The sequence below is a fragment of the Salvelinus fontinalis genome, chromosome 29, assembly GCF_029448725.1.
Source record: "Salvelinus fontinalis isolate EN_2023a chromosome 29, ASM2944872v1, whole genome shotgun sequence".
In the NCBI taxonomy this organism is placed as follows: domain Eukaryota; kingdom Metazoa; phylum Chordata; class Actinopteri; order Salmoniformes; family Salmonidae; genus Salvelinus; species Salvelinus fontinalis.
This window is the reverse complement of record NC_074693.1, coordinates 25,338,252-25,355,964: the sequence shown is the minus strand read 5'-3', so window position 1 is coordinate 25,355,964 and position 17,713 is coordinate 25,338,252. Positions and strand designations below refer to the sequence as shown.

Sequence of the window (17,713 nt, the reverse complement as noted above, 5' to 3'; positions counted from 1 at the left end):
AGTTTCTCATCAGTGTTTCATTTACAAATCCAATGAAGAAGAAAGGGCTTTCTCATCAGTGTTGATTCATTTCCAACTGTGATGCCAGTTTGTTGGACTTCAGTTACAATACAGCTCCTGGACAGTGGTGGTTTGTACCTCTAGTACAGTGGTTCCCAAACTTTTTATTGTCCCGTACCCCTTCAAACATTCAACCTCCAGCTGCGTACCCCCTCTAGCACCCGGGTCAGCGCACTCTCAAATGTTATTTTTGGCCATTATTGTAAGCCTATACACACACTATACGATACATTTATTAAACATAATATTGAGTGAGTTTGTCACAACCCGGCTCGTGGGAAGTGACAAAGAGCTCTTATAGGACCAGGGCACAAATAATAATAATCAAATCATTTTGCTCTTTATTTAACCATCTTACATATAAAACCTTATTTGTTCATTGAAAATTGTGAATAACTCACCACAGGTTAATGAGAAGGGTGTGCTTGAAAGGATGCACAACTCTGCAATGTTGGGTTGTATTGGAGAGAGTCTGTGTTAAATTTTCCACACAGTCTGTGCCTGTATTTAGTTTTTATGCTAGTGAGGGCCGAGAATCCACTCTCACATAGGTACGTGGTTGCAAAGGGCATCATTGTTTTAACAGTGTGATTTGCCAAGGCAGGATACTCTGAGTGCAGGCCAATCCATAAATCTGTCAGTGGCTTGTGATTTAAATTAAATTTTCACAGAACCGCTTGTTGCAATTTCAATGAGGCTCTCTTGTTCACATATCGGTATGTGGACTGGAGGCAGGGCATGAAAGGGATAACGAATCCAGTTTGTGTCATCCATTTTGGGAAAGTACCTGTATAATTGCGCACACAACTCACTCAGGTGCTTCGCTATATCACATTTGACATTGTCCGTAAGCTTGAGTTAATTTGCACACAAAAAATCATGCAATGATGGAAAGACATGTGTGTTGTCCTTGTTAATGCAGACAGAGAAGAGTTCCAACTTCTTGATCATAGCCTCAATTTTGTCCCGCACATTGAATGTAGTTGCGGAGAGACCCTGTAATCCTAGATTCTGATCGTTCAGATGAGAAAAAACATCACCCAGATAGGGCAAGTGAAAATTGACAAGAGACAAGTGAAAATTATGGTCAGTAAAGAAAACTTCAAGCACGTCTCTCGATAAAAAAAAATAAAAAAACGTGTCAATACTTTGCCCCTTGATAACCAACGCACGTATGTATGTTGTAAAAGCGTTACATGGTCACTGCCCGTATCATTGCGTAGTGCAGAAAATACACAGGAGTTCAGGGGCCTTGCTTTAACAAAGTTATCCATTTTCACTGTAGTGTCCAGAACTTCTTTCAAGCTGTCAGGCATTCCTTTGGCAGCAAGAGCCTCTTGGTGGATGCTGCAGTGTACCCAAGTGGCGTCGGAAGCAACTGCTTGCAGGCATGTTATCACTCCACTATGTCTCCCTGTCATGGCTTTTGCACCATCAGTACAGATACCAACACATCTTGACCACCAAAGTCCATTTGATGTCACAAAGCTGTCCAGTACTTTAAAAATATAATCTCCTGTTGTCCTGGTTTACAGTGGTTTACAGAAGAGGATGTCTTCTTTAATTGACCCCCCATAAACGTAACGGACATATACCAGGAGCTGTGCCAGGCCCGCCACGTCTGTTGACTCATCCCGATGTAAAGCATAGAATTCACTGGCTTGTATGCGAAGCAGTAATTGTTTGAAAACATCTCCTGCCATGTCACTGATGCATCGTGAAAGTGTTGTTTGATGAAGTCATTGTCTGTATAGTTTTTTTTGGCCTTCCCCCAGCATTGTCCCAGCCATATCCGCAGCAGCAGGAAGAATGAAGTCCTCCACAATAGTATGGGGCTTGCCTGTCCTAGCCACTCGGTAGCTCACCATATAAGACGCTTCTAGCCCCTTCTTATTTATGGTATCTGTTGCTTTTATACATGTCTTACTACTCGAAAGTTGTCTTAATTCTCGCTCAAACTCCCCTGGCTTATTTTTCAAATTGTCATGTTTTGTTTCTAAATGTCTGTGCAAGAGTGAAGGTTTTATAGAGTTGTGAGAATACTTTTGCACATATAACACACTGTGGCTTAGGAAAGGCACTACTCCCAATATAAGTGAACCCCAAATCAATGTAGTTCTCATCATATTTGCGCCTCTTTGATCATCCAACATCTCTGTCTGTTCGGTGCTTTCCCGGGTAAGGGGGCAGTAGCTCTTCGGCTGCATCAGATTCACAGCTGTCATTGTCCATGCTAGGTGGGCTAACAACAAATGTAGAATTACTGATGCTAGCATTGGATGTGCTCGTGGAAGCAGAACAACTTGTGTAGTCAACAGGTGCAGGTGTAGTACTGCTGGTAGTAGCAGTACTACCAGTAGAGCAGGTATGTGTCTCTATGGACGCGGGCCTTACTTTTTTAACCATTTATCAATTTTCGAGCAAACGGAATGAGCAGCAGCTACGTTTGGCTACATACGGACAGTTAGTGGAATTCCCGCGAGAGAGTAACGGTTAATGTGATTGCAAGTTAATTATTTGACTAGGCTACCTGTATATGACATTGTGTTCTTATTTTGCTGAACACTAGATGGTTTAATTTTATTTTTGGCAGTAAAACAAGGCTACTCATGCGAGGGTTTGAAAAAACTCACCCAAATGTATAGCCCCGTTGGAAAAAATGCATGGACTGTTAGAAAATGTGAAGTAAAAAAAAAAAAAGTGAATCGCATTTTTATTTGGCGTACTCCCGATGGCATTGATACCCCAGTTTCGGAATACCTGCTCTAGTATATTGCATTCTCTTCTCTACAGAGGACTAACATGACTGTGTTGATGACCTTTTGCACTGCTTTGTTGTTGTTCCGTTGTCACCTTGGTTACTGACCTGTGCCCCTGTGTGAGGGTGTTGTCCTTGTCCACAGGCTGGCCTGTGTGTGAAGTTAATGTGGACATTGGGGAAAAGGCCCTGCCCCGGACGTTCTATTTTTACCAGGCGGAGTTGGTTCAGTGTAATAATGTGTGTGTAATGTGAGCTACGTTCCGTGGGTTGGGCTGGATCTGGCAAGAAGACGAGGAGAGACTGCAGTATATGGAAAAACCTTTACACACACACACACACTACAGATCAGTTACCTGTAAGTCTTCACCTGCCTCCACCTGGTTGTATTTTAACCTGTCAATATCATTTACCCCTGTGTGTGTGTGTGTGTGTGTGTGTGTGTGTGTGTGTGTGTGTGTGTGTGTGTGTGTGTGTGTGTGTGTGTGTGTGTGTGAAGAAACATGGCAGACAGGGTTTAACAAACTGCTTTCCTATGAGTTATGTGAAGAATGGGTCATTTTGAAGCCCCATCATGCTTCCTGCACTTAATCCTGAACTTACACATAGCCTACACCAGTGGCGGTCGGTGCCATTTTAAGATAAGGGAGGATCTTTTTTTTCTTTTTTTATGAGCATGGCCTTATTTCTATTACAGCATATTGGGTGACTGTCATTTATATTCCATTCACCCAGTTCAATTCACCCAGTTCAATGTAGGTTTAGGCTACTACATTATACTCTAATTTTCCCTATACACATCATGAGGTTGCTACAACCTAGCCTATGAATGAACGTTTACAACGTAGGTGCACAGTTTGAGAGAATTTTGAGTAATACCGCCTTGTACACTCTTGCCTACATCTAGCTGATATAGGCTGTAGTCGTTAGTCCAACAATGGCAAATGAGAGTTTCTATTGGAGAAATTCAGGTATGTTTATCCTTGTTTTGTTCCATTTGCTTCTGTTTAAGAAACATTTTCAAACCTTCATATCATAACCGCTACACAGCCTACATTATCACATCCTAGTCAACATAGCTACTAAAACTAACGTGTTTAGTAAACCCTCTACAATCATGCAGTACAGTGTACAGTCAGCTAGCAGTTACACCGGCGGGCCCCGATGGCAATAAATTTATAAAACCAAAAGCTTACCTTGACTTGAAAGAGTTCCAGTGTTGGATCACCATAGCCAGCCAGCTAACATAGCGTTCCTCTCTGTTTGAGTAGGCTGAACTAGCTAGCTGCGTTCAATAGCTCTCTCTCTATTGCTTCTCCTTATTTTGGAATAAATATTTTTTTCAAAACTGTTCAACTGTTATCTTTCTCTTTCTTGGAGTCAACTACTCACCCCATTCTATTCACTGCAGTGCTAGCTAGCTGTAGCTTATGCTATAATTAAGTAATAGATACATGAATTTATACTTTGATTGGGTGGACAACATGTCAATTCATGCTGCAAGAGCTCTGACAGGTTAGAGAACTTCCTCCGGAAGTTGTCATGATTACTGGGTAAGTATATGGAAGGGGGTGAGAACCATGAGCCTCCTAGGTTTTCTATTGAAGTCAATGTACCCAGAGGAGGACAGAAGCTAGCTGTCCTCCAGCTACACTATGGTGCTACTCTAGAGTGCTACTAAGGCTACTGTAGACCTTTATTGCAAAACAGTGTGTTTTTATTAAATTATTTACATGTGAATATATTTATTTAGTTTTAGCTAAAAAGGATAACTTTAATGTTTCACTATTTTTATGAAATTCACTGAGGATGGTCCTCCCCTGGCCTACACAGTAAATTATGTGGCCCGGCCCGCCCCAAGGAGTTGCTAGAGCGTGCTGAGCCAAGGAAAGCACCCCGGCCAAACCCTCCCCTAATCCGGACGACGCTGGGCCAATTGTGAGCCACCCTATTGGACCTCCTGTCACGGCCGGCTGTGAGACAGCCTGGGATCGAACCCCAGTCTGTGGTGACGCTACAGCACTGTGATGCACTGCCTTAGACCTCTGCGCCACACAGTAGGCAGGCAGCCTAATTCTTTCCACTAATTCGTCTTTTGACTAATCACATCAGGTCTTTTCATATCAGATATTTTTCAGAGCTAATCTAATTGGTCAAAAGACCAATGAGTTTTCTGTCTAAACGTAGCCTTAAGACCCCATAACAAACCTCTTCAGTTAAACCTGTCAACCCCTGATAAACAGACTCCAATTAATAAGAGGTGGTTTTCATAGAAATTGTTGACTCTGTCTGTGCAGATGTTGCACTATACACATTCATTATCTGTCCCACTTCACAACAGAATATCACAAAAATGTTATTAGCTTTGCTTAACATTGATGCTACTCAAAAGAAGCAGCTTGAAACATCCCAAATTATAAATCAGGTAAACAAATCACGGCACATGAGCATAGATGTGTGGCATTTCCTCCAACACTTTGCCTCTACCAAGCCCACCGCTATAATCTCCTTAGCACTGAAAGCCCTGTTTGGTTAAAATATCTGCTGACCTCAAAACAGTCTAAGCCATGGCCCTTTGTGTAATGTGTGTATGTAAATGTGAGGGACTGCATGTGTGTGATTATTGCATGTCTGTGCCTGTCTCTTTCTGTCTCAAGAGATTTGTCCATGTGCAGTATATTACTCTCTCGCTTCACACAATGTAGCTTCTATGAGACATCACAGTGACTGTTGGCTGAAGAAGCTTCTACCCTCCTCAGCCCGCCCAGTAGGCCCACAGCCCGCCCAGTAGGCCCACAGCCCGCCCAGTAGGCCCACAGCCCGCCCAGTAGGCCCTCAGCCCGCCCAGTAGGCCCACAGCCGGCCCAGTAGGCCCACAGCCCGCCCAGTAGGCCCACAGCCCGCCCAGTAGGCCCACAGCCCGCCCAGTAGGCCCACAGCCCGCCCAGTAGGCCCACAGCCCGCCCAGTAGGCCCACAGCCCGCCCAGTAGGCCCACAGCCCGCCCAGTAGGCCCTCAGCCCGCCCAGTAGGCCCTCAGCCCGCCCAGTAGGCCCTCAGCCCGCCCAGTAGGCCCTCAGCCCGCCCAGTAGGCCCACAGCCGGCCATCATGGCAGTGCCAGTCATGTGTGATATCACTGAAGTTGAGTGGCACCTTTCTTGGCATGGTAAAATGTGTACTGTTCGCCCCCAAATGACACAATCCCGTTGCTGAAGGAGTGCCCTGAGCACAGCTGCACTCTGGGAAGTAGGAGAGCTGCAGCGCCTCCTGGTAAATCACAATTAAAGAATAATAAATATACACATTTTTTATATATATATATTGTTTTTTACCAAATTAGTGCACTAGGCCTTTATTACTCCTGTATGACCGGATCAAAAAAACTTGTCAGCAGAGCGGGGAGAAATACCCCATCAGATTATTCTTCTCAATTTACTCAATCACCACATTATTCAGTAATAGATCTAGATATGGTTTAGGATTGAGTAAGTGATTTGTCCCAAAAACAATGCTGTTAGTTTTGGAAATAATTAGCACCAGCCTATTTTTTTTAATTTGATTTTATTTATTTATTTAACTAGGCAAGCCAGTTATGAACAAATTCATATTTACAATGACTGCCAAACCCTAACCCGGACAACGCTGGGCCAATTGTGCGCCGCCCTATGGGACTCCCAATCATGGCCAGTTGTGATACAGCCTGGAATCAAACCCCACTCAACCAAATTTGCATTAGAGAGGCTTCCATTAAAGAAAACCCTCTGTGTTCTATTAGATCGGGAACTCCTAATCCATTATAAAGCAGAGGATGTATATACATAACACTTTTTTTCAGCAATAAGGTAAGATCTGTAAGGCTTCTGAAGTCATGTAGTAAAATAACCAGAGTTTTGTTGGAAGACTATTGCATGCATTTGAGCCAGCTTCAACCAGTTGGCTAAGGATGATCTTGAGCAAAAAACACATGGCTGCCTCACTTCGGCTTTAATCCACCAGGATTCCTATCACCCTGTTCAGTAAACAGACGCTATCACAGATCACCTGCTAAGGCCAGTCCTGCTTTACCCTGGGCCTTTAATCTGTCTGGCTGCCTGGGAGTCTGTCGCAGTACCCAGCCATGCTTAGCAAACACTACTCAGTGAAGTCACCTGACTAGGCTTTGGTGCTTGGATGCTTTGACAAATTTAGTCAGCGGGAATAATTGTTTCCTAGCTGTGGGGCGGCCATGTAGAAAGCATGATTTGGAGGTCCGGTGTGTTGTGCAGACATCTTGTTTAGCAGGCCAGGCAGAGACAGAGTGGTTTACGTCATGTGATGAGTGATACAGAATTCTGATTCTAATCGGAGAGGGGCCCTGGTGGAGACTTCCTGGGATCACAGACTAGCACGCATTTTCAAAACACTGCAGCCTGCCTGCAGCACAAGCATTCTCCCTCTGATCTAACACTGAAGTTATGCAGGACAGGCGACTAGTGTGTTTGATATGTTTATCGGTATTGGTTCGATTGCTTGTCATCTCATCTAGATGCCGGATATTGCCCCTTTTCTCATTAAATCAAATCAAATGTATTTATAAAACCCTTTTTTACATCAGCAGAGGTCACAAAGTACTTATATAGAAACCCAGCCTAAAACCCTAAACAGCAGATGTAGACGCACAGTTGCTAGGAAACACTCCATAGAAAGGCAGAAAACTAGAGAGGAACCAGGCTCTGAGGGGTGTCCAGTCCTCTTCTGGCTGTTCATCTCTCTATTTTCATAGCCGAGCATTCAGAGGACTAGACAGCAGGTGCGGAAGAGAGGGAGGATAGAAACTAGAGTCTGGGGAGTGGCACTGTGGCCCTGTCTAACGATACCGCTGGACAGGGCCAACAAGGCAAGATATAACCCCACCCACTTTGCCAAAGCACAGCCCCCACACCACTAGAGGGATGTCAACAGACCACCAACTTACTACCCTGAGACAAGGCTGAGTATAGCCCACGAAGATCTCCTCCAACGCACAATTCTGAGTGGTTGCAAAACAGGACAGGAAGATCACATCAGTGACTCAACCCACTCAAGTCGGGTAAAGTGAAAAATCTTGGCACGATGTGATGCACCCCTCATAGGGACGGCATGGAACAGCACCAGTGACTCAGCCACTGTAATATGGTTAGAGGCAGAGAATCCCAGTGGAGAGAGGGGAGCCGGCCAGGCAGAGACAGCAAGGGCGGTTCGTTGCTCCAGTGCCCTGCCATTCACCTTCGCACCCCTGGGCCAGACTACACTCAATCCTAGTTCCTACTGAAGAGATGAGTCTTCAATAAAGACTTAAAGGTCTCCGAGTCTGACTCCCTCACATGGGTAGGCAGACCATTCCATAAAAATGGAGCTCTACAGGAGAAAGCCCTGCCTCCTGCTGTTTACTTAGAAATTCTAGGGACTATAAGGAGGCCTGCGTCTTGTGACCATAGCGTACGTGTAGGTATGTAGGGCAGGACCAAATCGGAGAGATAGGTAGGAGCAAGTCCATGTAATGCTTTGTAGGTTAGCAGGAAAAACCTTGAAATCAGGCCTAGCCTTAACAGGAAGCCAGGCTAGCACTGGAGTAATATTGTCAGGTGTTTTGGTGCTAGTCAGGATTCTAGTAGCTGTGTTTAGCACTAACTGAAGTCTATTTATTGCATTTTCCGGGAAGCAAGAGACTAGAGCATTGCAGTAGTCTAATCTAGAAGTGACAAAATTATGGATTAGCTTTTCTGCATAATTTTTGGACAAAAGGTTTCAGAGTTTTGCAATGTTACGAAGATGAAAAAAAAGCTACCCTTTCTAAATTAGATTGCCTCTTCATCACAGTACCAATTTGATGTGAATAAATTTTATCTTGTGTCCACATGAATGGTTGAGAGATGAAGAGATGACAATGTTAATGATTATAAAGACTGGGTCACATCCGGCCGTGATTGGCAGTCCCATAGGGCGGCACACAATTGGCCCAGCGTCGTCCGGGTTGACCGGGGTAGGCCGTAATTGTAAATAAGAATTTGTTCTTAACTGACTTGCCTAGTTACATAAAGGTAAAAGAAGAAGTACACAGCCTAGTAGTTGTTGTTGATGTAGGCTGTACAGGAGCTACAATGTATACAGAAGTACACACTATGAACCCCTTATCAATCATTTATAAACTGCTTATACATACTACACGTGGCCTTTCCAAGCTCTCCATAACATTCAAGCCATGGAAACATTAATTATTACACAGCCAGTCCATGATATCCATTTTGAACCTGACACTAACCAGTACCTGACAGTAACCCTACTCCATGGCTGTGTGTGAATGGCCCAGCCTGGCTTGACCCAGCCCATGTCTCTGTGTGTGTGAATGGCCAAGTCCAGCCTGGCTTGGCCCAGCCCATGTCTCTGTGTGTGAATGGCCCAGCCTGGCTTGGCCCAGCCCATGTCCCTGTGTGTGAATGGCCCAGCCTGGCTTGGCCCAGCCCATGTCTCTGTGTGTGTGAATGGCCAAGTCCAGCCTGGCTTGGCCCAGCCCATGTCTCTGTGTGTGAATGGCCCAGCCTGGCTTGGCCCAGCCATGTCCCTGTGTGTGAATGGCCCAGACTGGCTTGGCCCAGCCCATGTCCCTGTGTGTGAATGGCCCAGCCTGGCTTGGCCCAGCCCATGTCTCTGTGTGTGTGAATGGTCCAGCCTGACTTGGCCCAGCCCATGTCTCTGTGAGTGAATGGCCCAGCCCAGCCTGGCCAAGCCCATGTCTCTGTGTGTGTGAATGGTCCAGCCTGACTTGGCCCAGCCCATGTGTCTGTGTGTCAGTAACACTCATAAAATATTGACAAGAGATCAGCGGAACTCATTACCGCTACCCACGCTGACTCCCTGCCTGACACGGTTACCCCCGACGACAACGTGGAAAAGGACACCGTCACTTACAGGACGACTGGTATTTCACCCAATAGATATGGGAGTTCATCAAGATTGGGTTTGTTTTCTAATTCTTTGTCGGTCTGTGTAATCTCAGGGAAATACGTGTCTCTAATATGGTCATACATTTGGCAGGAGGTTAGGAAGTGCAGCTCAGAATCCACCTCATTTTGTGGGAACTGTACGCATAGCCTGTCTTCTCTTGAGAGGTCTGCCTACAGTGGCATTTCTCAATAGCAAGGCTATGCTCACTGAGTCTGTACATAGTCAAAGCTTTCCTAAAGTTTGGGTCAGTCACAGTGATCAGGTATTCTGCCACTGTGTACTCTCTGTTTAGGGCCAAATAGCATTCTAGTTTGCTCTGTTTTTATGTTAATTCTTTCCAATCTGTCAAGTAATTATCTTTTTGTTTTCTCAGGATTTTGTTGGTTCTAATTGTGCTGTTTGTGAACAGAGCCCCAGGACCAGCTTGCTTAGGGGACTCTTCTCCAGGTTCATCTCTCTGTAGGGGATGGCTTTGTTATGGAAGGTTTGGGAATCGCTTCATTTCAGGTGGTTGTAGAATTTAACTTCACTAGGGTATGTGGGACGGTAGCGTCAGATGCTTCTTTAATCACAACAACAGTTTTCAGCTGTGCTAACATAATTGCAAAAGGGTTTTTTAATGATCAATTAGCCTTTTAAAATTGTAATCTTGGATTAGCTAACACAACGTGGCATTGGAATACAGGAGTGATGGTTGCTGATAATGGGCCTCTGTACGCCTATGTAGATATTCCATAAAAAATCTGCCGTTTCCAGCTACAATAGTCATTTACAACATTAACAATGTCTACACTTTATTTCTGATCATTTTGATGTTATTTTAATGAACAATAAATGTGCTTTTCTTTCAAAAACAAGGACATTTCTAAGTGACCCCAAACTTTTGAACGGTAGTGTATGTTGAAGAGGGTGGGGTGTAAGATGCATCCTTGTCTCACCCCACGGCCCTGTGGAAAGAGATGTGTGTTTTCCAACACTTTTAACAGCACACTGGATGTTTGTGTACATGGATTTTATAATGTCGTATGCCTTTTTGAAATCAACAAAGCATTAGAAGACTTTTCCTTTGTTTTGACTTGTTTGTTTGTCAGTTAGGGTATGCAGGGTGAATATGTGGTCTGTCGTACGGTAATTTGGTAAAAGCCAATTTGACATTTGCTCAGTACATTGTTTTCACTGAGGAAATGTACGAGTCCACTGTTAATGATAATGCAGAGGATTTTCCCAAGGTTGCTGTTGATGCATATCCCACGGTAGTTATTGTGATCTAAATTGTTTCCACTTTTGTGGATTGGGGTGATCAGTTCTTGGATCCAAATATTGGGGAAGATGCCAGAGCTAAGTATGATGTTAAAGAGTTTAAGTATATCCGATTGGAATTTGTGGTCTGTATATTTTATCATTTCATTAATGATACCATCAACACAACAGGCCTTTTAGGGTTAGATGGTCTCTCTCTCTCTAGCTCTCTTCAATGCATCTCTCTCGCTCTCTCTCTCTCTCTCGCTCTCTCTCTCGCTCACTCTCTCTCTCGCTCTCTTCAATTCATCTCTCTCTCCACTGCATCTCTCTCTCTTGTCATATTTAATGATAATGTGCAGTATTCATAAGGGATGGTTAGTTGCTGGGAATCAAGTGGTCTGTTGATCGGTTGCATAAACTTGTCAACAGCAGAGAATTATATATGACTATAAATGACTTTGTGTTTTGTAGTGTTTGTTTGGTATTAGTCCCCATGCCTTTACACGGCACGCCGTCATTTGTGTACAATAAAAAACCTTATTACGCATTCCTGCGTCTGTCTCCCGATCCTTCATGCCAACGTGACACAGGTGAACTCAGTCTTCACTGTGGCTTCACTCATACCACTATTTGATTGTATATGTACAGTATATTACGGGCAGTGTTTTAGTCCTGAAAACTGTGTTGAATGTGGAATGTTATGAGAGGAGAGAGTAATGCAGCCTGCCACCACAGCGGGCCGGACACAGTATATGACTCCATGCTGCCTCTCCCCTGGTGACAGGAGAAGGGTGTGGAGAGGTATAATGACGGCCTCCTGCTGTGCTAGCCTGGATGTCACAGTGGAAAGTTGGGGTCCAGACCCACCTCCGAATGATTGACTGACTTGAACCAGACAGCTGAGAGTCCTATACCTTCCTTATCACTAATGTTGATGTTGTTTTACATACGACCACTGGGTGGCAGTAAATCCCTCTGTTAAATCATCATCCTTATGGAAGATAACCATAAGTTGACACTTTCGAAGGGGCCTCTGACCCCATCTTCTAATATCTCCCTCTCTTTCTATCGCTCTCTCCTTCTCCTCCTTCCCACAGAGGTGTCAGTCCCTATGAGTATGAAGGAGGTGGACGGCTACATTGAGAAGCAGGTGGCCTACCTGTCAGGTGGGAGATCTTTTACTCAGGAATGTCTATTTTGGGTTCATAACCTCTGACCTGTGTTAACATTGGTTGTGTTGATTCAGGCGGTGTCTACGACCTGTAAAAGTAGTAGTGACATGTAGAAACTAACACTGACAAAACTGTTCTCAGTTAATCCAACATTTATAGACTATTTAAATGAGGGGTCAGCAAAGAACAATATAATTGTTTAGTACACTCTTGAGTGTGATAGTTCATATGAAACTATTTTTTTTCCCAGGTGGGCGTGGTGAGGACTCCAGCGTGATTATCACCCTCCCAGAATACTCTGCTTTCAGCGACATTCCAGAGGAGTCTTTAGCTAAAGTCTTAACATACCTCACCCTCATACCTCGGTGGGTGAACCAACATAATACACTACCTCCTACTATTCATCTCTCTAGCCCTCCCTCTCTCGCCTCATAACTTTCTCTGCAATGCAGTGTGTGCTTGCTTTAGTCCAGAGTTAGTATTCTTTGCAGATATGGCACTAGATGCTCTCTGTCCCTCATCTATGTTGATGTCCTCTGTGCCAGCTCAGAGCAGGTATATCCTAGGGAGGAGGGATCGTATCATTGGACGTGGACCAAAAGGGGAGTTTGAGTTCAGGTCAACAGTGTCGATGAACATCCCTGTAAACAGATCTAATGTATTCACTCTGCAGGCGTTCTTACTACACCAAAAAATATAATTTGTCTTTGGCTGCAGTTAGTTGTCAAATCAATTTGGCATATTATATTTGACTAGTAAAAGTATATATTTGCTCAATGAAAAGTACATGTGTTCAAATACTTTTTTTGCTTGTGTTTGCAGAGCACGACAACCAGGTGTAAAATTCATCATCATTTTAGACAGGAGACTGGATACTTGGACCTCAATCAAAACAGCACTTGCCAGAATTGCGGTGAGCGAGTTATAGTCTTGAACATATGATTTGCTGCTGTGGCAAAAAAACAAAAATCCAGTTCAGAATTTCAGCACTAGACAGACTGGACGTCAGAGTGGGGAGCTGTCCATGGTGCTGAATTGCCCAGCGCTCAGTTCCTGCTGTTTTGTGATGGTCTCGTCTCTCGGTCTTTAGTTCATTAAAATACTTCGTCGTGACTATATCTGTCAAATACTGCAGTTGCTTTGTCACAGTTTATTATTGCTCATGCATAGTTTTCAAAGAAAATGTTCTGTACTCACTGTATGAAACTTGAGTACCGTGGCAAGGGAATTAAGATGCATTAGCCAGCACTCAATTACGTGGATATTACCTGATGACGCTATATTTCGGCGCACGATGAGAGGAGGAGATTGCAGACAGCGCTGCCACCCTCATTGTCGCAGTAAATGGAACCAGTAGTCTACATTGGCACCGATTTGTAAGCTTCGGGACGGCGAGATTTAGAGTGATAGCATGATCGTATAAATGGCTGTAAACACAATGGCTGTGAGTTACCAGCGCCGAGGATTGACCAGGATACGGAAGAGCCCGGTAACGCGCTTTTTAAATAGTTTGATTTATTGATAAGAGTTGTGGTCAAGTTTGGGTGGGCAGGGTGAATGCGGCATCGCTCACTGGCTGCAGCTTAAGCATAGCACTGCGGTGCAGAGCCTGATTTTAGCCTAGTCATGCAATTGATGCAGCAAGACAGAGAACGATGGCTTGCTTATGTGAATACAAATCCGACTGCAATATTTAGCATGTTGAGCTTGAAGGGCAATGTCCATGTTTGAAGTAGCCTAAAGCTAGATTTAGATGGCGACGTCAAATTAATATCAGAGCTCTTTATGGAATAATCAACATTTCCCACTGTTTTATGTCGATGTCCTATGCATATTTAAGTTTTAACAGCTGGCATCTTGAATGATACCAAACCCATATGTTAGTAAGGCTAGACCTGCATCACCACAGTCATGTGATAAAATTGGTGTGAGAATTATTTTTCAAATTGAGCTGATAAGATTGTCATCCTAAATGCTTTACGTGTGATGTCTGCTGCTGAAAATCGCTCTGAAGTTCAATCAAAGCCTCATCCCTAAACAGAATTCAGCCTACCTACTGTCTATTCTTGGTTAGTGAAGCCATTTTCTATTGACTACAACTTCAATACACCTGTGATAGGCTGGATAGGTCCAGCTTTCCTCCTTTAATTGACAGTGGGTCAGATTGAGAGGCTTTGTCTGCCTGAGCCTGATTGCTTGTTAGTGCTGTCAATATGCCCATTCAGGGTGAACAGATGAAGGCTATGCATCCAGAAGTCCCTTCCTTTCATAGTGAACAGATTGGCCTGGTTTTGGGTAAAAGGCATGGTTCAGGGTTTGTCAGGGCTCACTGTCCATCAGTGACGGTGTCTCTCTCCTCCCCTGTTTCCAGGCCTCCTTCCCTGGGAACCTCCACCTGGTGCTGGTGCTGAGACCCACCAGCTTCTTCCAGCGCACCGTCACAGACCTGGGCTTCCGCTTCAGCCAGGAGGACTTCATGCTCAAGATGCCAGTAAGGCAGATCATTTACCAAATCCAACACTTCACCACACATGTACATAGTACTAAACGCAGTCAATAATGTGTCCATTGTTATATCTCTCCTCTATTAGGTGGTGATGCTGAGCTCTGTGACAGACCTACTGAGATACATTGATGAAAACCAACTGACCTCTGAGTTTGGTGGAACTCTGGATTACTGCCACAGTGACTGGATCGTCCTGAGAACAGTACATACTTTACACTTACATACCATCAACCATGCAGCCACTCAGAACCCCAGCACAAATATTACAACATGTCGGATGTGGCGAGACACATTCAAACTTGGCCTGTATGTCTGCACCGTTCTGAGTGATGACGTCAGAGTATAAATGTAGAAACACTGTGATGACGTCCCTGTGTTGTGTGCTCTCTGGCTCCCCTCCAGGCCATAGAGAGCTTTGCGGTGACAGTTAAGGACATAGCTCAGATGCTGCAGGCGTTTGGCACAGAGCTGGCAGAGACAAAGCTGCCAGATGAGGGCACCGGCATCGTACACCTCCTCTCAACCCACACTGACAAGTACAGGAAACTCAAGGTATAACTGCAGCACTCCGTTTCACACACCTTTTATGCTAGGCTCTATGATAATGTGTGACAGTCTCGTATCAGCGGCAGACTAACTGAAATCTAGTCTACATTGACCCACTGATGTTTTATAGCCATTTTTCTTGTCTGTCTTGTACAGGAGGCGATATGGTCTGTATCAAAGGAGGGTTGTCACCTGCTGGCTAGCCTGGAGGCCTCTGGGAGAGAGGAGGATTCACTATGGGATATCAGGCTGGACTGGGAGACTGTGCAGAGGTATATAACCTCAGAGGGATAATCATACTACCGTCTGCCTAAATGTTATAGAGTGGCCATCTATTACAACCTCTCTCTCGCTGGTCTTCAGGCTACTAGCCCAGCTGAGGGACATGGAGTCAGCCTTTGACGGCTTCTTTGAGAAGCATCATCTGAAGCTCCAACAGTACCTCCAGCTGCTCAGATACGAACACAGCTTCCAGGAGGTGAGACCGACCGTTTACGGCATGGATGGATTGATGATTAATTGGCCTATGCCCGAAAGTCAACTCTTGGCGATACCCATAGGGTGTACAGCTCAATTGGATATTGGATGAGGTGTTTTGAAGTTGGGACGTGCATATGTGTGGAACTAAAGTCTCTCTCTCCTCTTGTGGCCAGATGGAGTTGTCTCTGGAGCGTCTGGCGACCCAGGAGAGGGAGGTGTCGTTGTCAGGGGAGACGCTGACTCAGACAGAACAGACACTCAGGGACCTGGACAGCCTGGAGGCTCACGCACAGGTCAGTATTTACCTTTTACACACTCCCTCATCAGATCAACGGACCAGGACTACACTTAGTGTATACTTAAGCCTCAGGACCTGACCTACAAATGGTGGTTGGCAGAGATCGTCTTCTCTGGGTCTCACGTGCTTTTGGTAACAGCATTGGTTGTGGAGCTACGATTGAATTGTATTTGCTATGGTGATACTGTATGTGTGTAGACCTCCTGCATGTTATTGTATGTAACTGACTGTGGTGTCCTGGGTGTTGCTAGGAGGAGATGGCTCGTGCCCAGACCATCATCCTCCACGGTCACCAGCTGGCAGCCTGTCACCACTACGCCATGGCCCTGATCGTGCAGCGCTGCAACGAGCTACGTCACCGCTGTGACACGCTCAGTAAGGCTCTGAGGGCCAAACACACACACCTCTCCCAGGCCTATCAGCTGCTGCTACGCTTGGATCAGGTAGAGGACACACACATTTATTTACACTAATACACCTAGGTGAGCACACACACACACAAACAAGCATTTCGTTACACCCGCAATAACATCTGCTAAGCACGTGTATGTGACAAATACCATTTGATTTGAGTATTTAGCTGTTGATCTGCGTAGATGAAGTGCTGGCACAAGACCAAGCACTAAAATATTTTTGGTTACCTTTATTCTCTGTCAAGTGCTAACGTATATCCGTTTATGGTTGGTCAGTGTGCGTGACATTGTCTCGTCCCCACCATAGGCCCAGAGTTGGTGTGACGACGGGGCCTACTTGTTGGCCCAGCAGCTGGTGGAAAAGTTCCAGTCTAAGCAAGGGGCCCAGGCAGCTCTGAAGGACATAGACAGATTCCTGGAGGGGGCTCCGTCTCTCCTCAGCTCAGGACCTGACCTCCTGGCCGTGGAGTTTGAGTCTGTCCTCACCCCAGAGAGACAGGTTAAACACCAACCAGTGTCTCTCATTCACAAACAGCTCTATGGTTTAAAGAGAAAAGCCCTCTGTAATGCGTCTCATGAACCATCTGTGTATAATCCATCATAAGGCTTTCTATACACATAATACATTACATAACTATAAAAGCCCATTTAGCGAACACTGTTTTGCTTACACACTGCAGGTTCTGGCTCCATATAAATCCTCTAAGCCCCCCCACACTTCTTTCCTCATCCTCCACAGGTCCAGATAGGGAAGACATTTGAGAAGCACACAGCGGTGCAGGAGATGATCCACAACAGACAGGTCTGTCTGAGGAAGCTGGCTGATAAACACGTCCGTCCCATTCAACTGGTGGCCCCCCGGCCGGAGAACCCACCCCGCTCCAAGTCCCCACTATTCTCCCCCAAACATGGTAAGAGGAGGTAGTGGACACTCACGCACTTGATGATTCAGGACATTTCTCACAGTAGATTAAACAGCATCAGACTGTATAGCTGACTGCTTCTGGCTAGAGAGGTTTACAGTACATGTTTCATCATCCAGCTGTCCTCAGCCCAGGGCTTCACACACGTCCCTCCAGCCCTGCAGTGAAGTATTCAAAACAGCCAACTACAGGATCCAGTAATGAGGAAGCCCACAGTGTTTGTGCTCGACCTGAGTTAAAGATCTACCTGTTTTGGCCCAGCAGTATAATCCGTCCTTAAGGGATAATAGGGCAGCAGGTAGCCTAGTGGTTAGAGCATTGGGCCAGTAACCGGAAGGTTGCTAGATCGAAT

General features: G+C 45.1%; 1 protein-coding gene across 1 annotated transcript in view; it reads left to right on the top strand.

The window, feature by feature from the left end:
• The first annotated feature begins 13,170 nt into the window (after positions 1-13,170).
• Positions 13,171-17,713, top strand: part of LOC129827690 (proto-oncogene DBL-like) — a 16,367-nt gene continuing 11,824 nt past the window's right edge. Inside the window, exons 1-10 of the mRNA XM_055888762.1 lie at positions 13,171-13,684; positions 14,567-14,686; positions 14,787-14,903; positions 15,104-15,253; positions 15,404-15,519; positions 15,611-15,725; positions 15,901-16,020; positions 16,277-16,468; positions 16,746-16,937; positions 17,178-17,349. Coding sequence (XP_055744737.1) covers positions 13,619-13,684; positions 14,567-14,686; positions 14,787-14,903; positions 15,104-15,253; positions 15,404-15,519; positions 15,611-15,725; positions 15,901-16,020; positions 16,277-16,468; positions 16,746-16,937; positions 17,178-17,349 — 1,360 coding nt within the window. The 5' untranslated portion in view covers positions 13,171-13,618. The remainder of the gene's footprint in view (positions 13,685-14,566; positions 14,687-14,786; positions 14,904-15,103; positions 15,254-15,403; positions 15,520-15,610; positions 15,726-15,900; positions 16,021-16,276; positions 16,469-16,745; positions 16,938-17,177; positions 17,350-17,713) is intronic.